Source organism: Carcharhinus amblyrhynchos, chromosome 29 (assembly GCF_965287045.1).
Source record: "Carcharhinus amblyrhynchos chromosome 29, sCarAmb.v2.hapA, whole genome shotgun sequence".
Classification (NCBI taxonomy): Eukaryota; Metazoa; Chordata; class Chondrichthyes; order Carcharhiniformes; family Carcharhinidae; genus Carcharhinus; species Carcharhinus amblyrhynchos.
Window position 1 is genome coordinate 2,296,464 of NC_137352.1, and position 19,691 is coordinate 2,316,154.

At 45.6% G+C, this 19,691-nt stretch overlaps 1 protein-coding gene across 1 annotated transcript in view; it reads right to left on the reverse strand.

Annotated features, from left to right (window-relative positions):
* Positions 1-829: 829 nt before the first annotated feature.
* vps11 (VPS11 core subunit of CORVET and HOPS complexes) overlaps positions 830-19,691 on the reverse strand; it is a 33,718-nt gene continuing 14,856 nt past the window's right edge. Inside the window, exons 6-16 of the mRNA XM_080214832.1 lie at positions 16,859-17,060; positions 13,533-13,684; positions 13,080-13,266; positions 10,771-10,914; positions 9,514-9,711; positions 8,908-9,069; positions 7,517-7,656; positions 6,094-6,296; positions 4,281-4,452; positions 2,456-2,678; positions 830-2,080 (exon numbers count right to left, since the gene is read on the reverse strand). Of these exons, the coding sequence (XP_080070958.1) occupies positions 1,913-2,080; positions 2,456-2,678; positions 4,281-4,452; positions 6,094-6,296; positions 7,517-7,656; positions 8,908-9,069; positions 9,514-9,711; positions 10,771-10,914; positions 13,080-13,266; positions 13,533-13,684; positions 16,859-17,060 (1,951 nt within the window). The 3' untranslated portion in view covers positions 830-1,912. The remainder of the gene's footprint in view (positions 2,081-2,455; positions 2,679-4,280; positions 4,453-6,093; positions 6,297-7,516; positions 7,657-8,907; positions 9,070-9,513; positions 9,712-10,770; positions 10,915-13,079; positions 13,267-13,532; positions 13,685-16,858; positions 17,061-19,691) is intronic.

Genomic DNA, 19,691 nt, shown 5'->3' on the forward strand with positions numbered 1-19,691 from the left:
CCCACTTCCTTACAATATAACAATGACAACTCAAAAACATTTAATTACTTTCGGTGCTCTGAAGAAATAGATATTCTTTCAAGGTTCTGAAAACTCATTTTGAGTCTTCAGAGAGATTTATCTCACTTAATTGGTCCAGCTCAGTAAAAAACACTTTCATTCAGTCTTTTGACTGCAGAACTGAGGCAGAGATTACCAAAGTTCCCAAGTTTGGGGTTGACATGTTCAACATGACCTTTGCTACTGACTAATGTCAGTACAGTACAGTAATGTCTGCACATACTGACTGTCAGCAGCCTATTTAGCTTGAAGGATGTCACATCCAAGCCTTCTGCATAGACAGACAGTCAAGTTTTAAAAGTCTCACCACCGTGATTTGAAAAGGGCTTGAATAGAGCTGTGATTAGCTAACTTGGAAGAGTTTGGAGACCAAGTAGTACTGAAACCTTTTTGTCCAATCAGGAAATATACTCACTCAAAATGGGAGGGGAACTTTGAACATATCTCTGTGACCTTCTCCAGACAGGCCATAACCCAGCTCCAAAATCGTTGCACACCTTCGATTCTGGCCTCTCAACCAACCATTCATGGTTGTGCCTTCAGTTGACTAGGCCCTAAACTTTGGAATTCTCTCCCTAAACCTCTCCACCTCCAAGATGTCCCTTCAAACCTACCCCCCGCACAAACTTTTAGTCACCTGTCCTAATATTTCCTTGTGACTCAGTCTCAAATTTTGTTGGATAATTTTTCTGCACAACACCCCAGAATGTTTTTACAAATGCAACTATTATTGCATTTGTCCATGCAGATAATAAACAACAAACAGCAATTTGAGTACTGCAATACCCTTTATTTACATTTTCAAATTCTGACAGCATTTCAGCCATACACAGATACAATCCATCATAGATATCAAAGACCAGGCAGAATAGCAGAACATGCAACAGGAAGTAGACATCACAAAGAACCAGGGAAAAGGTCCTGATCAGAGAGCTGTGTAAGTCAAAGTGAGACTTTGGCCTCTGAATAAACACTGCCAAATCTGAAAAGCAATTAACTCCTTACGGGGCACCTGTAAACCACACAGGCTACAATCATCAGGACTATACCCTCCTGTCTCCTGGCAAGATAGAATGGCCACAATCAGGCAGTTAGAACTGATCAGCTCAGGTGGAGAAATCAATTCATTGCCAACTAGGGGAAAATCAGATGGGATCCTAACCTGCAGTAGGTGCTGTCGTTCTGTTTCAGTTGCGATGATTGGAGGAAAAGGACTTAATGCTGAGGTGTTTGGTGCAATAATTTATTCATGATTTGTAAGGTTTTCTCCAGTATTTCTGTCAACTGCCAGGAGATGTGAGAAGCAGTTCACACCAGCACCATCACTAAACAGTGCTGACCCTACATGTAGAAGCATCATGATATCAAACTCTGATAATTCAACACTGCACATGAATACAGGGTGTAGCTGGAAGCTGCCAGGATCCATAGCTCCCTCATGAAGGGCTTTGTGACTCAGCAAACTTTGTACACAGTGTCGTGAACTCAAGTGTTTTCTAACACTTAAATTACTCCAAATTGAAAGTTGGAACCAGTTTTAACCCAACACAAGAGTTGGAGGGATCTGTCTCTCCAGCCAATAGTAACCAGGGATTTCTGGGTCTCTCCAGCCAATAGTAATCAGGGATCTCTACGTTTAATCCAGGGGTTTAATGCTCACAGATTGGCTATACCCAGTTAGACGTGGCTCAGAAGGGTTACTGATTCACATCAGAAATATAAACCCCTCATCATTGCAGCAAATCTCGGTCACCAAACAAGTCAACTTTCTGTAATTTTAGATTACAGCAGGAGATCTGCACAAAGAACTACTGAAAGTGTTTGTTGAAGGTGCAGGTGTTCTGTTCTGTCTCTAGGCTGTTCTCTTAGTGTGTATCAACAGGTCCCTCTGAAGTCCAACATCAATGTTGGCAGCAGCCGCTCTCCCAGGGAGGGGGTCTGTAATTAGTGTCAGTTTGTTGAAAACCCCACGACCAAAATAATCGGCGATTACAGAAAATCCATCCTTCGAACACTTTAGCTAGGAAGCAAACATCAGAGTATTACAAACAGAGAGAGACACAGTGTAGAAACAGTAACACAACACCATCAGTAAAATGTGGAAGGAATGCCAGGCTGAGTGAAGGCTCTGCCCAACCCACAGTGTCAGACGCAGTCAGCTGATCTCCACTTGGTTCACAGTCAGGACAATGTATTGGCCACAGTCACTCTGGGTTGAGGGGGTGGGGGTGTTGTCAGAGTCTCTGATCACTAATCAGCGAGCCCTCCGTAGCCGGATATAAAAATGTATCGGGACTGGGTCAACCACAATGGCCCTCATGGTCAAGTACTCTGTCATTCCTTGAACACGATACAGTCCTGTTACCCCCTCACCCCTCGCGTGTGAAACTGTTACCTGGTGCTGGAATTTGTCGTGAAGATCCTGCTTCTGCTCCTGGGCGTGGATCATGTCCATGACTTTCCGGTTTTCGGGCATGCAAGTCGGACATTCAGAGTCATGTTCTGCATAACTCTCGAAGCAGTGCTGGTGGAAGGAGTGGCCACACAGGAAGTGGACAGAAGGCAGTTCCAGCGGACTGTTACACATGCTGCACTTGGGCTTCTGAAAGATCTTAGCACTGACAACAGATAAACATCAACATGATAACTCCCTGCATTCCAAGCAGAGAGCCACACACTGCTGCTTTAAGACATACCCGCAGCAGGAGCTTTATTTTATTAGTGTCACAAGTAGGCTTACATTAACACTCTAATGGAGTCCCTGTGAAAATCCCCTAGTCACCACACTGTTCAGAATCACTGAGGGAGAATTTAGCTTGGTCAATGCACCTAACCAGCATATCTTTGGACTGTGGGAGGAAACCTACGCAGACACGGAGAGAATGTGCAAACTCCACACAGACAGTGACCCAAGCTGGGAATTGAACCCAGGACCCTGGCGCTGTGAGGTAGCAGTGCTAACCACTGTGCCACCGTGCCGAGCTTAAGTATGATCTTTCATTTAACCATCTAACAGGCAGGAAGGTGAGAAACAGGAGTGAAACTGAGTACGCTGAGGACAGCCCATACATCCTGCAGGGTGGTACTGCGTGCTCTTTTCACAGCAGTGCTCAACTCAGGTCAAACCTCTGCTTCCTGAAGATAGGGATGCTAAACGCCAACAAATCCCTCCGCAACCCTGAGACAAAACCTTTTGTCGAATACAATCAGGGCCTAGTTTTAAGGCTGATTATATTGAATATCCTAAACTAAAGAATTGGGCATATTAAAATCAAACACAGTCAAACCTCAGGCAAGCCAATTGTACAAATACACAAACATCTGTGTCTGGTCCATCAAATCGCCGGTCATAGATCACCACACTCAACTGAGACCCAACAGGAGATCATTGCCCATTGAAATGTATTGGCTCATTGTCGGAAGCCCAGATTAGGCCAGACTTTCCGTCATCAGGAGTTCCTGCAGTCACCTTATCTGGCAACGGGTTCTATATAAGCAACAGCATGGAGATGGACGTGGGTGGGTGAGGAGGAGGAGGGTGATGGTGGTGGTGGCGGCGGCGGCAGTGGCAGCAGTGTCCTGTCAGGCAGACATCAAGAAACCCACTGGGTATTGGGACCCCGCTCCTGGGACTTCATTCACCAAAAACCAGAGAAGTTTCTGGAAAGACAGGTAGGCAGGGATCTCAGACACACCAGCAGTGAAGACTTGACAAGGGAGACGATCTTGACCATTTGGAAGACAGGAAGGAAGAAGCTGCCACTGAGACTCACCTTGGTGACGATGGAGCAGAGGGACTCAGAGTTGGGCCTGCAGTTTAACCAAACCATCTTTGTGGGTAGTTTACTTGAATCTGGGGTATCCTCTTGTTTTAAGGGGGTAATTTAAGGGTTAACAGTGTTATTATTAATAAACTTATTGAACCTTTACTTGTGTTTGTCCTTTGTCCATCTTGCAAATAAGGGCACCGGGTTAAAAGCTTGAAATAAGCAAACTGGTCGAAAGTATCTGAGAATTCACAGGTACAACACTTTGTAAAACAGATATCCTGAAGATGTGCAAAACTCCTAACCCAATAGTGCCAGATGTTTGAGTTACGGGCGCAATGTACGTGAGACAGTGTCAGAGGCTGTAATTCCATTTTTAGGTCGGGCCACATGTTTCCCCCCCACCAACCCAATCAGACAAAGAAACATCATGGCTGCTTTGTGCTAATTTACCTGCTTTTTAGTTCCTCAATTTCCTCTTGGATTTTCTTGGTTTCCTCTCGATACTGTTTAATCTTTCGCTCGTCCTCAGCAATGTGGTCACTTTCCTGCTGCAGCTTGTTAATGAGATAATCCTTAATGACGGAGAGTGTGGCTGTCGAGTTGTGAGCCAGTGTCTGCACAACTGGGGAGGGGAGAAGAGGAGGCCAGAGAAGGCTCAGGTTTATGAACACTTACAACAGAACTGCTCAGTGAGGCAGCAGAATCTCTAACAGCTTGTAAAAGGGAAGTGGATAAATATTGAAATAAGTCTCACAACACCAGGTTAAAGTCCAACAGATTTATTTGGTAGCGTGAGCTTTTGGAGCGGTGTTACCAAATAAACCTGTTGGACTTTAACCTGGTGTTGCGAGATTACTTACTGTGCCCACCCCAATCCGATGTCAGCATCTCTACATCATATTTGAAATAAACCATTTTAAAAAGTTATGATGAAAAGTTGGGGCAGAGATTGAGATTGTGTGGAAACCCCTTTCAGAGAGGCAGCAATGGTGTGATGGGCTGAATGGCTTCCTTCAATACTGGTCAGTTGTGTGTACAGAGGAACGGCAATGCGTGTAGCACCCAGGAATGAACGGAGCGTGCTAGCCAGTCGGGAGAATGAAAGCTACAGGTTTATTTCTTCCATTTTAACGGAAACTTTGTGTCCACTGTAAGGTGACACCATGTTGTGAGGTACAGGTGTGGTGAAGCGATTTGGTTTCTGACTGCCTGACAGTGGTCAGCCCAGTCACTTCAGTGTCCACTGAACATGATTCAATATTTTGCTAAACCATTGACTTGTTTTGCTGTTGCTGTAACTCAGTGTTGTTCAACTGACCACATGTGGTGAACTGGGAAACCTGATGCAGCTAATTAAATTATAATCACGTGGGAAATGGTTAAGTTTATTCATTAGTATTTTATTCACACTGCAATGAAGTTACTGTGAAAATCCCCTAGTCACCACATTCCGGCGCCTGTTCAGGTACTCTGAGGGAGAATTTAACATGGCCAATACATCTAATCAGCACGTCTTTTGGACTGTGGGAGGAAACCACAGCACCCAGAGGAAACCCACACAGAACAGGGAGAACATGCAAACTCCACACAGACAGTGACCCAAGCCAGGAATTGAACCCGGGTCCTTGGCGCTGTGAGGCAACAATGCTAACCACGGTGCCACCATGCCACCCCATTCGGCCCACTGTGTCTGCAGTGACTATCCCAACAATCCTCATGGCTTAGTGCCAGTTAGTAAAATGTGATATACACCATCTCTGATCATGTGATTTGATGCATGTTGTCACATGCTGTATGGATGCGACCTTTAACCTTCCTGTGTGCTCCTTGCGGAAGTAAACAGCAGAATGGACAAGTCTTTCAGTAAGTTATGAAACGCTAGCGGCTGTTTGTGAAATAATTATCCATACATAAAGCCCTTTCACTCTGAACTGTGTGCAGCTTTTCCAATGTAACGGTGACCCAGATCCACACTTGCAGTTGCTCTGTCTCTTCTACTGGACAACAAGTTTCTGCAGAGATAATCTAGCCAATGCTGCCTTTCTCAAGTTGGATTGGAGGGAAAGGTGCTGCGGAAGTCTCTGGTAAATGAGGATTTGCCTCTTCAAAGATGTGGAACCCACAATTTGAAAAGTAAATGTGGATAGGCTGCCCCACAAGACAGAGTTTAACCAGGTCAGTGAGTGAGTGCAGTTCTGCCCTAAGAACAAGGTGCGCCAGCTCCTTCCACATGGCCCTGTACGAGGAGAAGAGACAGTCTTACCCAGCAAAGGAGGCATGAGGTTGTTCCTGTCGATGTGTCTCAGCACACTGCCAATGTATTCCTTACAATCCTCCTCCTTTCGTGCAAAGTATCCAAGTGCTTGTTCCCACAGACAGGCCTCCTGCTCCCCATATCGTTCACACGTCTCAATCACCTTGGCATATTCATCATTCTGCATGTGATAATGCATTATCTGCTGATACCTGAACCAACAGGAAATATTTACAACATTAGATCGAGACACACAGAGCGGAATAACATCCATCCCTTTCACCCTTCCCCGAGTCAGCATCCCCTCCGTAAAAACAGAAATTGCTATTTACGTTGGTCCACGCGTTATCAAAGACGCAAAGTGTTTTACTTCAAAGAAGGCAACTTTTTAAAAACGTAGTCGCTGCTGTGATGTCAGAAACGCAGCAGCTAACTTGCACACAGCAAGATCCAATAAACAGCACTGTGATAAAGACCAGATCTGTTTTTGTGTGATGGAGGGATAAATATTGGCCAGGACAGTAGGGAGAACACCCTTTTCCTCTTTAAACAGTGCCATGGGGTCACTTACACCCACCTGAGGGACAGGGTTTTGATTTGACATTGTGGCATCTTCAAGTGCAGCAATATTGGAACTGGGAACAGCTTCTATTTTGTGCTCCAGTTTCTTGAGTGGGATTTAAATCCAGAATTCCTGACTCACAGCTACACACTGAGCCACAGTGGACCCATCCACTCAGCTGCAAATTTCAGAGAATTCCTCTGTCCAAGGCCTTTGGGTACAAATTCTTTCAGAGCCTCACCTCTCCCTATCTCAACCTCCAGGGGATACAACCTCCCAGGCTTCCTGCGTTCCACAAAATCTGACCTTGTGTCCTTTCACTCTATCACTGTTGGTCACGCCTCCAGCTACCTGACCTGTAAGCTCTGGAACTCCTTCCTTAAACCTCCCGGACCCACCCTAAAACCCATCTCCTGGATCAAAAATTCTCTCATCCTAATATCTGCTTCTTTGGTGCTAATTTCTGTTTGATTATGATCTAATGGGTGAATTACTGCTTTAAAAAGGCGCTATATAAATGCAAACTGTTGCAAAAACTGATACATTAGAGGTCAGTTACTCGCAAAGAATTTCACCAGTGAGGATATCTTTCCAATCTGTCAGAAATTGAGCTTTTCTTAGCAGTTCTGATCAGCACAATCCCTCCGCTACCTTTTCACGTTTCAGTGCAGGGGCTGCCTCCAGTGGCATCTCAAACTCCCCTTTCCTGTTTCTCTGAATGAAACCAATGCAAAAGGCTGCCCCCCCTCCCCCCGTCAGCCTCTGATTGCCAGCTGTAAATTATAACATGCTGGAACAGTCGGTGTCTTTATAACAGGTTAAGGATGTCACAACAATTCAGAAACACGAGAGATTTCATTCCGTACTCACAGTCGGCCCTGCTCATACAGGTACAACACTCCATCTTTGAAATTGTGCATTTGACACAATACCAGTGCCTTGTCAAATACAGCCTTAAATAATCCACTCTTCAACAGGCTCATCACTTCCTCCTGCAGCCGTTTCTTTGCCTAATTGAGAAGGGTAACAATATCACCATTTAATACAGAGCAAGAGACGGCACAAACTCAAACGTCACTACTGACTGCCTGTATACATCAAGACCACAAACTCGCTCTCCCTCTGAACCCACTATCCCTGGGGCTAGATTCAAAATGTAACTCATCATTTAGAATTCTGGCTCTTAAAATTGTAACTTTGTGGATGATGCCAATGTTTGGTGGCTGTTGGGTCAATAAAAAGGAGGACGACAAATAACACATTAATAAACTGGCAGAATGGGCCAAAAGTAGCAAATGAATGTCAGATGGATAAATGGGAGGTATCACACTTTGGAACAAAAATAAGAATCTCAATGATATGAAGGAGCAAAGGGATTTGGGAGGACAAAGCTACAAATCACTAAAGATTGTCACACGGGTCAACAAGGACACATTGAAAGCAAAGCTAGCACGAGGGGAATCGGGAGGAGTCACACTAAACATATCAAATCTTAGATAGACCACTCATGGAGTAGTGTGTGCCATTTATAAAAAGGATTGAGACACATTGGAGAAACAGAATAAAGGTTTACAAGGATGATGGCAGAATCATGACGTCATATCTATCAAGAAACGATGAACAGATTGGGTTTCTTTTACTTAAAAAGAGAAGGTTGAGGAGTGAAGAAATTGGGGTCTTCAAATTATGAATGAGTTCGATAGAGTAGACACAGAAGTTTCAGCTTGGGAAGAGCAAAACCAAGGCCACCAATAAATAACATTCACCAAGAAATCAAATCAGGAACCGAGGAGAAATGTTTTTAATCCAGATAACCCCTGATGAGAACGTGGAATCCACCAACACAGGGAGCGGTTGAGGCAAATGGCATAAACGCTGGATAAACACAAGGGGGAAGAGGGTTACACTGATGAAGTGAGAAGGTAGTTCACATGGAGCACGAACACCAACATGGACTGGTTTGTGATTTAAATCAGATATGTGACTGAGCTGGGAGTGATGCAGCAAAACCTTTGTGACATCAATGGGAATCATCCCCAATAAATCAGGAATTTTGCTCAGAGATCCTAGGAGGGGCAGCAGAGGAAATGGGAATTACAGAGGACTAGAGAGAGGTGCCATCGAGGCTGCGACCATGTATATTGTTGGAGGAGGAATTCGGAACAATGTCACTGCTCGACCCCACGCTGTACTCAGTTTACTAAAGTACATCTTCAGAAAATCAGGCAAAATCTCATTGGTGAAAGACAAACTGTTCTAACCTGGGCGTCCCCCTCGTGTGCCCAGTCCTGCAGTCGCAGTTCTAGTAGTGTATCGTACACTCCCTGCGGGGAATTCACCTGAACCTGGATCATATGTTCCAAGAAATTCTTCAGCTCCCGTGGGTTGTTGGCAAAAATGGAGATAAACTGCTCAGAATTTGCCTAAAAACAGAAAATCATAATTAGAACTGAGAATAATGGGAAACTGTAACAAACAAACACTGGTTCAGCCCCAGCTGGCTACTGTGCCCAACACTGGGTAACACAATTTAGGAGCAAGTCCACTCTTAGGCACAGAGAAAAGGAAATTTACTAAAATGATACCAGGGTTGAGGGGACTTCAGTTACGTGGAGAACTGAAGGGCTGGGCTGCTCGCTTTAAAACAGAAAACACAGATTTGATCAGGAGATTTTCGATCGTCTGTGTTCAGAGGTACAAGGTAATGACGGAGAAACTGGCTCCAAGAAGTTTCAAAAGGGGAATTAGACAAATTCTTATTTAACTCTTTCAAAGGGCTGGCATAGACACAATGGGTCAAATAGCCTCTTCCTTTAGTGTGCCATTCTATGATATTGAGAGGAGCTGGGAATGGGTTGTGCCTGTACCTTGTCCTTGTATCTGCTGACAGGCTCCCTCTCTGCTGGAGGCTCTCCGCCAGGTCTGTAATCTGTACACAGCACCTTCAGCAGCTCTGTGGTCTCATCCGGAGCATGATGCATCAGAGTTTTCCCATATTTCATCATGTTCCTCTCAGCCTGATCGAAGGGGAGCTTTGCGATGTAGTACAGAGCTTCCTGGTAGTTCTGTGAAGAAGAAACAGTTCCAATTGGGTAACTTAGAATCTACAGTGCAGAAGGAGGCCATGTGGCTCATCGAGTCTGCACCAACAACAATCCCACCCACGCTGCATCCCCGTAACCCATATATTTACCCTCCTAGTCTGCCTGACACTAAAGGGTAATTTATCAAGGCCAATCCACCTAACCCACTCATCTTTGGACTGTGGGAGGAGACCCACACAAACAAGAGGAGAGCGTGCAAACTCCACAGACAGTGACCCAAGCCAGGAATCGAATCCAGCTCCTCGGTGCTGTGAGGTACCTGTGCTAACCACTGTGCCACAACCCTGGAATTAAGGAGCTCGGGGCGAAGGGGGGGGGAGCAAGGAGGGAATGTTTTATCCAATAAATGGCAGTTCTACATCTGTGGCAGGCTGTGAATCAGTATAAATGGGCTGGGGGCTCCTGGAGGGTAAGAAATGTGACCAACTGGTCATCTGTTTCTCCTGTGTGTAATTACAAAACTCGTGTTGGGGGTGGAGGTGGTGGTGGTGGTGGAATATTACAACTGCAGACACAAGTAGACAGTCTAATCTGGAATTGCCCAGAGCCACATTCTCCAGCTGGTAATTTACACACTGAATCTCCTGGGACAGGGATGGAATTACTGCAACATCTGATAACATCCGTCGTAGGAAAACCAGCATTTCCAGAGCGAGGTAACAGGGTGTAGCAGAGAGGAGCCAGGGGTCTGAACAGGAGCTACACAACTGCAGCACCCCCTCCTCCACGTGTTTATATGGGATTTCTCTGGATGCTCCAGTCTCCTCCCACGGTTAAAGGTACGTAGGTTAGGCAGATTGGCCACAGTAAATGTACGGAGTTACAAGAATAGGACAGAGTGGAGAGCCTGGATTGGATGTTTTCTCAGAGAGTCAGTGCAGACTCGAAGGGCCAAATGGCCTCCTCCTTTATCGTCAGGAATCAATGACCTATCCCCATTTGTATTTCAGTCTGTGTCAGATAAACACAGCAGTGTACATTACCCCGCAAAAGGAACAGCTGAAATCTCAACAGAGTTACCTTGATATCCTCGAGTTGGATCTTGAGGTACCATTCATGATGGGAGTGTTTATCAGCCAGATAAACAGCATGTCTGTAATAACCAGCCTGTCGCAGCACCTTGATGGCAGTTTCAACATCAAAGTGGACCTCGCTGTCACTGGTCTGCGGCAAGAGTCAATAAACAGGTCAACAGGCAAAGCTGCTGTCCAAACAGCTTCATTCATTTAGAATTCTTTAGAAAAGGTCCTTGGTTTCACGCCACCCCCCCCCCCCCCCTTTCCTTGTGATAACAGAGGGAATTTGCTGCAAGTATTTCACTGAAAGGTTGCATTGATTAAACTTGTAAAGCAGACCCACAGTGTTCATTTCTAGCTGACAAAATCTGCAGTTGTAATTGTGAACAGGAAAAGACCCCTGGAGCACTTGCTTCCTTCCTCAGTTCCTGGGTCGTTTGTGCTGGTGGCAGGTAATCACAGGGAACAAAGAAAATTCCAGCACAGGAACAGGCCCTTCGGCCCTCCTAGCCTGCACTGACCATGCTGCCCGACTGAACTAAAACCTACCACCATTCCGGGGACCATATCCCTCTATTCCCATCCTATTCATGTAATTGTCCAGATGCTCCTTAAAAGTCACTACCATATCCACTTCCACCACCACCACCAGCAGCATGTTCCAGGCACCCACCACTCTGTGTACAAAATCTGCCTCGTACATCTTGTTTAAACCTTGCCCCTTAAACCTGTGCCCACTAGTAATTGACTCTTCCACCCTGGAAAAAAGCTTCTGACTATCCACTCTGTCCATGCCTCTCAATCTTGTAGACTTCTATCAGGTCTCCTCTCCACTCCATCACTCCAGTGAGAACAAACCAAGTTTCTCCAGCCTCTCCTCATAGCTAGTGCCCTCCATACCAGGCAACATCCTGGTAAATCTTTCTGTACCCTCTCCAAAGCCTCCACACCCTTCTGATAGTGTGGCGACCAGAATTGAACATTATATTCCAAGTGCAGCCTAATTAAGGTTCTATAAAGCGTCAATATGACTTGCCAATTTTTAAACTCAGCGTCCTGACCGATGAAGGCAAGCATGCCATATGCCTTCTTGACTACCTTCTCCACCTGCATTGCCACTTTCAGTGACCTGTGTACCTGTACAGCCAGATTCCTCTGCCTATTAATACTCTTAAGGGTTCTGCCAATTACTGTTTATTTCCTATCTGTATTAGGCCTTCCAAAATGCATTACCTCACATTTGTCCAGATTAAACTCCATCTACTTGGAATACTGTGTGTAATTCTGGTCACCCAATTACAGAAAGGACATTAAACTAGAAAAAAGCCCAGAAAAGATTTACTAGGATGCTACCGGGACTTGATGGATTGAGTTATAAGGAGAGGCTGAATAGACTGGGACTTTTTTCTCTGGAGCGTAGGAGGCTGAGGGGTGATCTTACAGAGGTCTATAAAATAATGAGGGGCATAGACAAGGTAGACAGTCAATATCTTTTCCCAAAGGTAAGAGAGTCTGAAATTAGACAACATAGGTTTAAGGTGAGAGGGGAGAAACACAAAAGTGTCCAAAGGGGCAATTTTTTCATACAGAGGGTGGTGAATGTCTGGAACAAGCTGCCAGAGGCAGTAATAGAGGCAAGTACAATTTTGTCTTTTAAAAAGCATTTGGATAGTTACATGGGTACGATGGGTATAGAGGGATATGGGCCAAATAGGATTAGCTTAGGGGTTTCAAAAAAAATGGGCAGCATGGACAAGTTGGGCCGAAGGGCCTGTTTCCATGCTGTAAACCTCTATGACTCTATGCTATCTCTCTGCTCATGTCCCCAACCGATGTATATCCTATTGTATCCTCTGATTGTCCTCATTGCTATCTGCAAATCCAACCACCTTTGTGTCATCCGCAAACTTACTAATCAAACCAGTTACACTTTCCTCCAAATCATTTATATATATTACAAACAGCAAAGGTCCCAGCTCTGATCCCTGAGGAACACCACTTGTCACAGCCCTCCATTCAGGAACACACCCTTCCACTGCTACCCTCTGTCTCCTTTGACCGAGCCAGTTTTGTATCCACCTTGCCAGCTCACCTCTGATCCCATGCGACTTCACCTTCTGCACCAGTCTGCCATGAGGGACCTTGTCAAAGGCCTTACTGAAGTCCATGTTGACAACATCCACTGCCCTACCCTCATCAATCATCTTCGTCACTTCCTCAGAAAAAGTTAGGGAGACATGACCTCCTCTTCGCAAAACCATGTTGCCTCTGGCTAATATGCTCACTTAGAGATAGAGGAGGTGCTAATTTTACCTTGATGAACTCCTCAAGCTTGGAGCTGTCTTTCAGTTTAGTGTAACAATTGAGGAGAAGTGTTGTGTGGTCCTCATTGGCCAGTGACTGGCGGTGCAAGGCCTGAAGATACGCTGTCAAGTTGTGGATCCGCTGCGCATCCAGAAACTTCCGTATCACATAGGACGGCTCCAGCTTTCCAATGGTGCTGCGGACAGCAGTGAGGAAGAGATTCAGTGGGATAATGAAACAGTCACCTAACTGGCCGAGCTCGCAGTCACTGACTGTGGACGATCGCTGGTCTGAAGGTCAGAGTTGAAGCTGGATTTTGGGTCTGCAACTCTGCACCATTTATTCATCATTTTTAAGCCTATTGGAAGGAGCTGCTTTTCTATGTTGTGATTGTGGATCAGAAACACTCTCCTCACCCCACCCGGCATTTAGCATCTGGGCGGACCCCAAGGTTACACCTACCGGATGTATTGCTGGATGGCACCATCGTGATCCCCTTTCACATATAAGTGATCACCGTAATGGCGGAAGATTTCCGCTAGCCCGTCATTATCTAAATGGTGACTCTTCGCCAGGTTAATTGCCATTACAAACAGGTTCTTCTTAAATAACATCTGTCAAACAGGAAAATGTCTCATCAGCAATGATTTGCATTTATATAGTACCTTTAACCTGTAACCTTTAACCTGTAAACAAACATGTCAGCGCTCGTCACTAGATACAATCTGCCCCAATCACGTAAAGAGCGAGCAGCACAGGCAACTCGAAACCTTGCGAAAGAGTTACCTCATTAAAGATTGTCCAAGAGGAACGAAAGGAGTAAAGGGATGGTGAAGGTTAGGGAGGGGATTGCAGAGCTCAGGACCCAGGATAGCTGGAAACATGGACACCAATGCTGGAGCAATGAAAACTTGGAATGTATGAGAAACCTGAACTGGAGAAGCAGAGATCTCAAGTGGATTACAAGGAACACAAAAAAGTTGAGGAGGGGGCCATTCAGCCCCTCAAGCTCGCTCCACCATTGAATATTGTCATGGCTGATCTTGACCTTCATCTTCCCATCCTATCCCCTATCCCTTGATTTGCTCAAAGGTCTAAAAATCTATTGATCTGTGCTTTGAATATAAGAACATAAGAACTAGGAGCAGGAGTAGGTCATCTGGCCTCTCAAGCCTGCTCCGCCATTCAATAAAATCATGGCTGATCTTTACATGGACTTGGCTCCACTTACCTGCCCGCTCACCATAACCCTTAATTCCTTTACTGTTCAACAACGTATCTATCCTTGCCTTAAAGACATTCAATGCTGTAGCCTCAGCTGTTTCACTGGGCAGGGAATTCCACCAATTCACAACCCTTAGAGTGAAGAAGTTCCTCCTCAACTCAGCTCTAAATCTGCTTCCCCTTATTTTGAGGCCATGCCGCCAGTTCTAATTTCACCCGCCAGTGGAAACAACTTCCCAGCTTCTATCTTATCTATTCCCTTCATAATCTTGCATGCTTCTATAAGATCTCCCCTCATTCTTCTGAACTTCAATGAGCATAGCCCCAGTCTACTCAGTCTCTCCTCATAAGCCAACCCTCTCAACTCCGGAATCAACCTAGTGAATATATTCAGTGTGAGAATATCCAGCTCTCTGGGGTAGAGCATTTCAAAGATTCACAACCTTCTGAGTGAAGAAACTTCTCTCTAATTCCGAAATGGCTGACTCTTATCCTGAGGATCTGCCGTCTGCATCTAGACTCTCCGGCTGGCAAAACACCCCCTCAACATCCAGCACCTGAAACCCCCTCAGAAACTCTTACATTTCAATGAGATCTGGATAATATGGAGTAATTCGACTCAACTGCACCTCATAGGGCATTTCCTGGCAAGGCAAATACATCTTTCCTTAAATAAGGAATTCAAATCTATGCCTAATATTACAGACATGATGACATCAAATCTCTACATAATTGCAGCAAGATTTCTCTACTCCACCCTCTCCTGCTCTAAAGGTCAGTAAGTAATGCCTGTAAGTTGTTTTGTGCTTCAGTTACAAGAATATCCAAAACCCTTTAAACTCCCACATCTAATAGTATCTCACCATTTAAAAATAATATGTTTTGCTGTTACTCCTACCAAAGTGAATGATTTCACATTTGCCCACATTATACTCTAAAACCATCTTACCCACTCATTTGTCTATATCCCTCTGCAGACTTTGTTTCCTCACTTTTTCATTACATAAAAGCAAATTGTTCCCATGGAGATAGACAACATAGAGAGTGATCCAAGGTACAAAAACACAGATAGTTCACCAATTCTTACCTGGTGTTAAAATGCGACAAGACTGAATTCCCGATGGAGATAGTACAATATTTTAGTTTAGTCTTGCAAGGGGGATTTATCCTGATTAATTAACTGTGCAAACTGCAACAACATAATTCAAACACATGTCCAGGATCAGCCAAACATGAGGGGAAAACTGGACACCTATTTTCAATAGTCAGAACACTGCATTTAACACATATCCACGATTCTCAATCATATTTACAAGTTACCGATGGCATGTTTGCCTTTATCAGCCGGGGCATTGAGTACAGGAGTTGGGAAATCGTGTTACAGCTATATAAAACCTTGGTTAGGCCGCATTTGGAGTGCTGTGTGCAGTTCTGGTCGTCACACTACCAGCTGGGCATGGAAGCTTTGAAGAGAGTGCAAAGAAAGTTCACCAGGATGTTGCCTGGTCTCGAGGGGGTTGACTATGAGGAGGGATTGAATAAATTAGGGTTGTTTTCACTGAAAAGACGGAGGCTGAGGGGAGACCTAATAAGGTCTGCAGAATTATGAGAGGCATTGACAGGATGGATGGTCAGAGGCTTTTTCCCAGAGTGGAAGTGTCAATTACAAGCGGGCACAGGTTCAAGGTGAGAGGGGGAAAGTGTAAGGGAGATGTGCAGGGGAAGTTTTTCACACAGAGTGTGGGTGCCTGGAACACGCTGCCAGAGGTGGTGGTGGAAGCAGGCACATTAGCAACATTTAAGAGGCATCTGGATAGGTACATGAATAGGGAGGGAATAGAGGGATAGGGATCGAGTAAAGGCAGAAGTTTTTTTTAGTTTAATTTGGACATCATGATTGGTGCAGGCTTGGAGGGCTGGAGGGCCTGTTCCTGTGCTGTGATTTTCTTTGTTATTTTGTTCTTTATATTTTTATTTGTTTGAGAAGCCTGTTATTTTACCTCGGTGTTCCAGAATGTAAACCCTCTGGCCCAGGAAAGCTTTATTAGGCAGACAGAACTCCAGCTCATTGCCTCAAAGGATATCACCTCTGACAGTGCAACACTTCCGCGATGCAGTGCTCGCTGTCAACATAGATCAAGGAGCTCAATTCCTGGAGCGAGTCTTGAACTCGTAACTTAGTCACCATTGTCCCCAGCTATCACTCGCGTCTATTTTCCACCCCTTGTTGCCAGGGGTGAAGGTTTGAACCATTAGTAGCAGTTTGAGTAACTAGCGAGATCAATTCAAAGGGCACATTCACGTGGAGCTGGAGACACAGAGCCCACTGTAAGGATGGCAGGTTTGCCAGCCTTAGGGACATGAGTGAAACTGTTGGGTTTTTGTGAGAAGTTTTGTGGTCACTTTAACCAAAACCACATAGTTCCAATCATCGGGTTCAAATTTTTGAAGCATTATCAGAAGATTAGAATTCATATTGAGCAACATTTACAGGGTTTGTGTAAAGCACACAGTTAACTGGCTGTTCTGGAGCCTCTGCCACCCTGGCTGGGATAGGTCCCTACCTCAAGTTTTGTCTGCGTGTCCTTCTCCTGCAGAATGCTGATTTTCCGATTGCTGGTTAGCACGTACAGAGAGCCCCACTCAGACATAACATCCACAATGTCCTCAAAAGCTGCTGTGTAGGCAATGAACTTATTATCCAGGTCGTATATGGTTAATATCTGCTTCTCTGAGGAGTGTTCAGTCCCTCCGACAAAATCAGTCCTGGGGAGAGAGGCAGGAAGGATGAGAGAGAGAGAGAGAGAGAGAGAGAGAGAGAGAGAGAGAGAGAGAGAGAGAATCCTGTCCCTCAGACCCTCCAGACAGAAAAATAATTCAACCCAAAACCACAAACATTTACAATTTTCTTTTTCTGATTGGAGATGTTTAACATGCCAGGGTCGGGCTCGAACCAAGAATTTTTAAGCTGAGTCCTCAGGCAGTGCAAGAGAGGAAAACATTTATCATTCATTCCTCTTTTCCCCTGGGGGTGATTATGGAATTTTATGAGTTACTGGGAACTGAATGGCAGCTTTCATTCCACAATCCCCTCCACCATCACTTGCCACCAATGAAACCAGATCTCTGGACACTTGACCCATTCTGACGACACTCTCCCCAGCTGTTACCCCTTTCCTAGCGGAGAGGCGGGATTCACCATCAATAACGTACTTGACCTGCCTATGAACTTCTGCACAGGTTGCATAACCAGTAAACAGGCCACATGTCCATTAGGTCAAAACAAATGGGTACGGAGAGTGCGCTGGAGGAATATAGAGAGAGTAGGAGGGAGCTAAAAAGGGGAATTAGAAGGGCGAAGAGAGGGCATGAGATGGCTTTGGCTGGTAGGATTAAGGAAAATCCTAAGGCATTTTATTCCTATATTAGAGGCAAGAGAGTAGTTAGAGGGAAAATTGGTCCTCTTAGGGACAAGAGTGGAGAGTTGTGTATTGAGTCGGAGGGAATGGGGGAGCTCCTGAATGAATACTTTGCGTCGGTATTCACGAAGGAGAGGGGTTCGGAATCGTGCGGTCTCTTGGAGGGAGCGGAGGTTCAGTTGCAGGATATAGTTATTACGAGAGAGGAAGTGCTAGGGCTTTTAGGTAGCGTAAGGACGGATAAAGCTCCGGGGCCTGATGGTATTTATCCCAGGCTGCTTAGGGAGGCGAAAGATGAAATTGCTGGGCCTCTGGCACACATCTTTGTCTCTTCTTTGGACATAGGTGAGGTCCCAGAAGACTGGAGGGTAGCAAATGTGGTCCCGTTGTTCAAAAAAGGTAGTAGGGATAACCCTGGGAATTATAGGCCGGTGAGTTTGACGTCGGTGGTAGGGAAGTTAATGGAAAAAATACTTAGGGGTAGGATGTATGAGCATTTGGAGCGTTGCGATCTGATTAGGGATACGCAACATGGCTTTGTTAGAGGGAGGTCTTGCCTTACGAATCTGGTGGAATTCTTTGAGGAGGTGACAAAAACGGTTGACGATGGGAGAGCCGTTGATGTCATCTATATGGATTTCAGTAAGGCATTTGACAAAGTCCCTCACGGTAGGCTGGTAGAAAAGGTTAAGGCGCATGGGATACGAGGCCAGGTAGCTAGGTGGATTGAGAACTGGCTGGGAAATAGGAGACAGAGGGTAGTTGTGGAGGGGACCTTGTCGGGCTGGAGGCCAGTGACCAGTGGTGTGCCGCAGGGCTCAGTACTGGGACCTCTCCTCTTTATAGTCTACATAAATGACTTGGAAGAGGGCGTAGGTGGTGTGATCAGCAAGTTTGCTGATGACACCAAGGTGGCAGGGTTGGCGGGTACGGAACTGGATTGTCAGGTGATACAACAGGATATAGATAGGTTGGTGCAGTGGGCAGATAGGTGGCAGATGGCATTTAATCCTGACAAATGCGAGGTGATGCATTTTGGACGGAATAATGCAGAGAGGAGCTATGTGATAAAAGGTAGGCCGATTAGGAGTATAGACATACAGAGGGACCTGGGAGTGCAGGTTCACAAATCCATGAAGGTTGCGTCACAAGTGGAGAAGGTTGTTAGGAAGGCTTATGGGATGTTAGCCTTTATAGGAAGGGGCATAGAGTATAAAAGCTGCCGTCTAATGCTTCAGTTGTACAGAACGTTGGTTAGACCGCATTTGGAGTACTGCGTCCAGTTCTGGTCACCTTACTACCGGAAGGATGTGGAGTCTCTGGAAAGGGTGCAGAGGAGGTTTACCAGGATGTTGCCTGGCATGGGGGGACTGGGTTACGAGGAGAGATTGAAGAAACTGGGGCTATTCTCCTTGGAAAGACGGAGATTGAGAGGGGACATGATAGAAGTATATAAGATACTGAAGGGAATAGATAGAGTTAATAGTGAGAGACTGCTCCCTAGACTGGGTACGAACACGAGAGGTCATCATTTAAGGGTGAGGGGGGAGAGGTATAATTTGGAGGTGAGAAGAAGGTTCTTTACGCAGAGAGTTGTGGGGGTCTGGAATGCGCTACTGAGTAGGGTGGTGGAGGCAGGAACGTTGGACTCGTTTAAGATGCAGTTAGATAGGCACATGAGTGAAACGAGAATGGAGGGATATGGTAGGGGCTATTAAATAGGGTTAAACCTCGGGAGACACCGGAAGGGCAGGCTGTAAGATTAATATTTTTGTCTTTATTCCACAGGTGGGGGTCCACCTCGTGTCAAGCGAGGGGCATGCACACGGCGGGTCGTGCGTGGGCTGCTCTTGGAAGTCCAGGAGTGGCCTAGTACTTCATGTCGGTGTGTGTGCTTGATCCTGGACCGGTAGACGGGCGCTGCAACAGCTCAGTGACTAGCACTGCTGGCTGTGCAGACACATGGATTTGGGCCTGT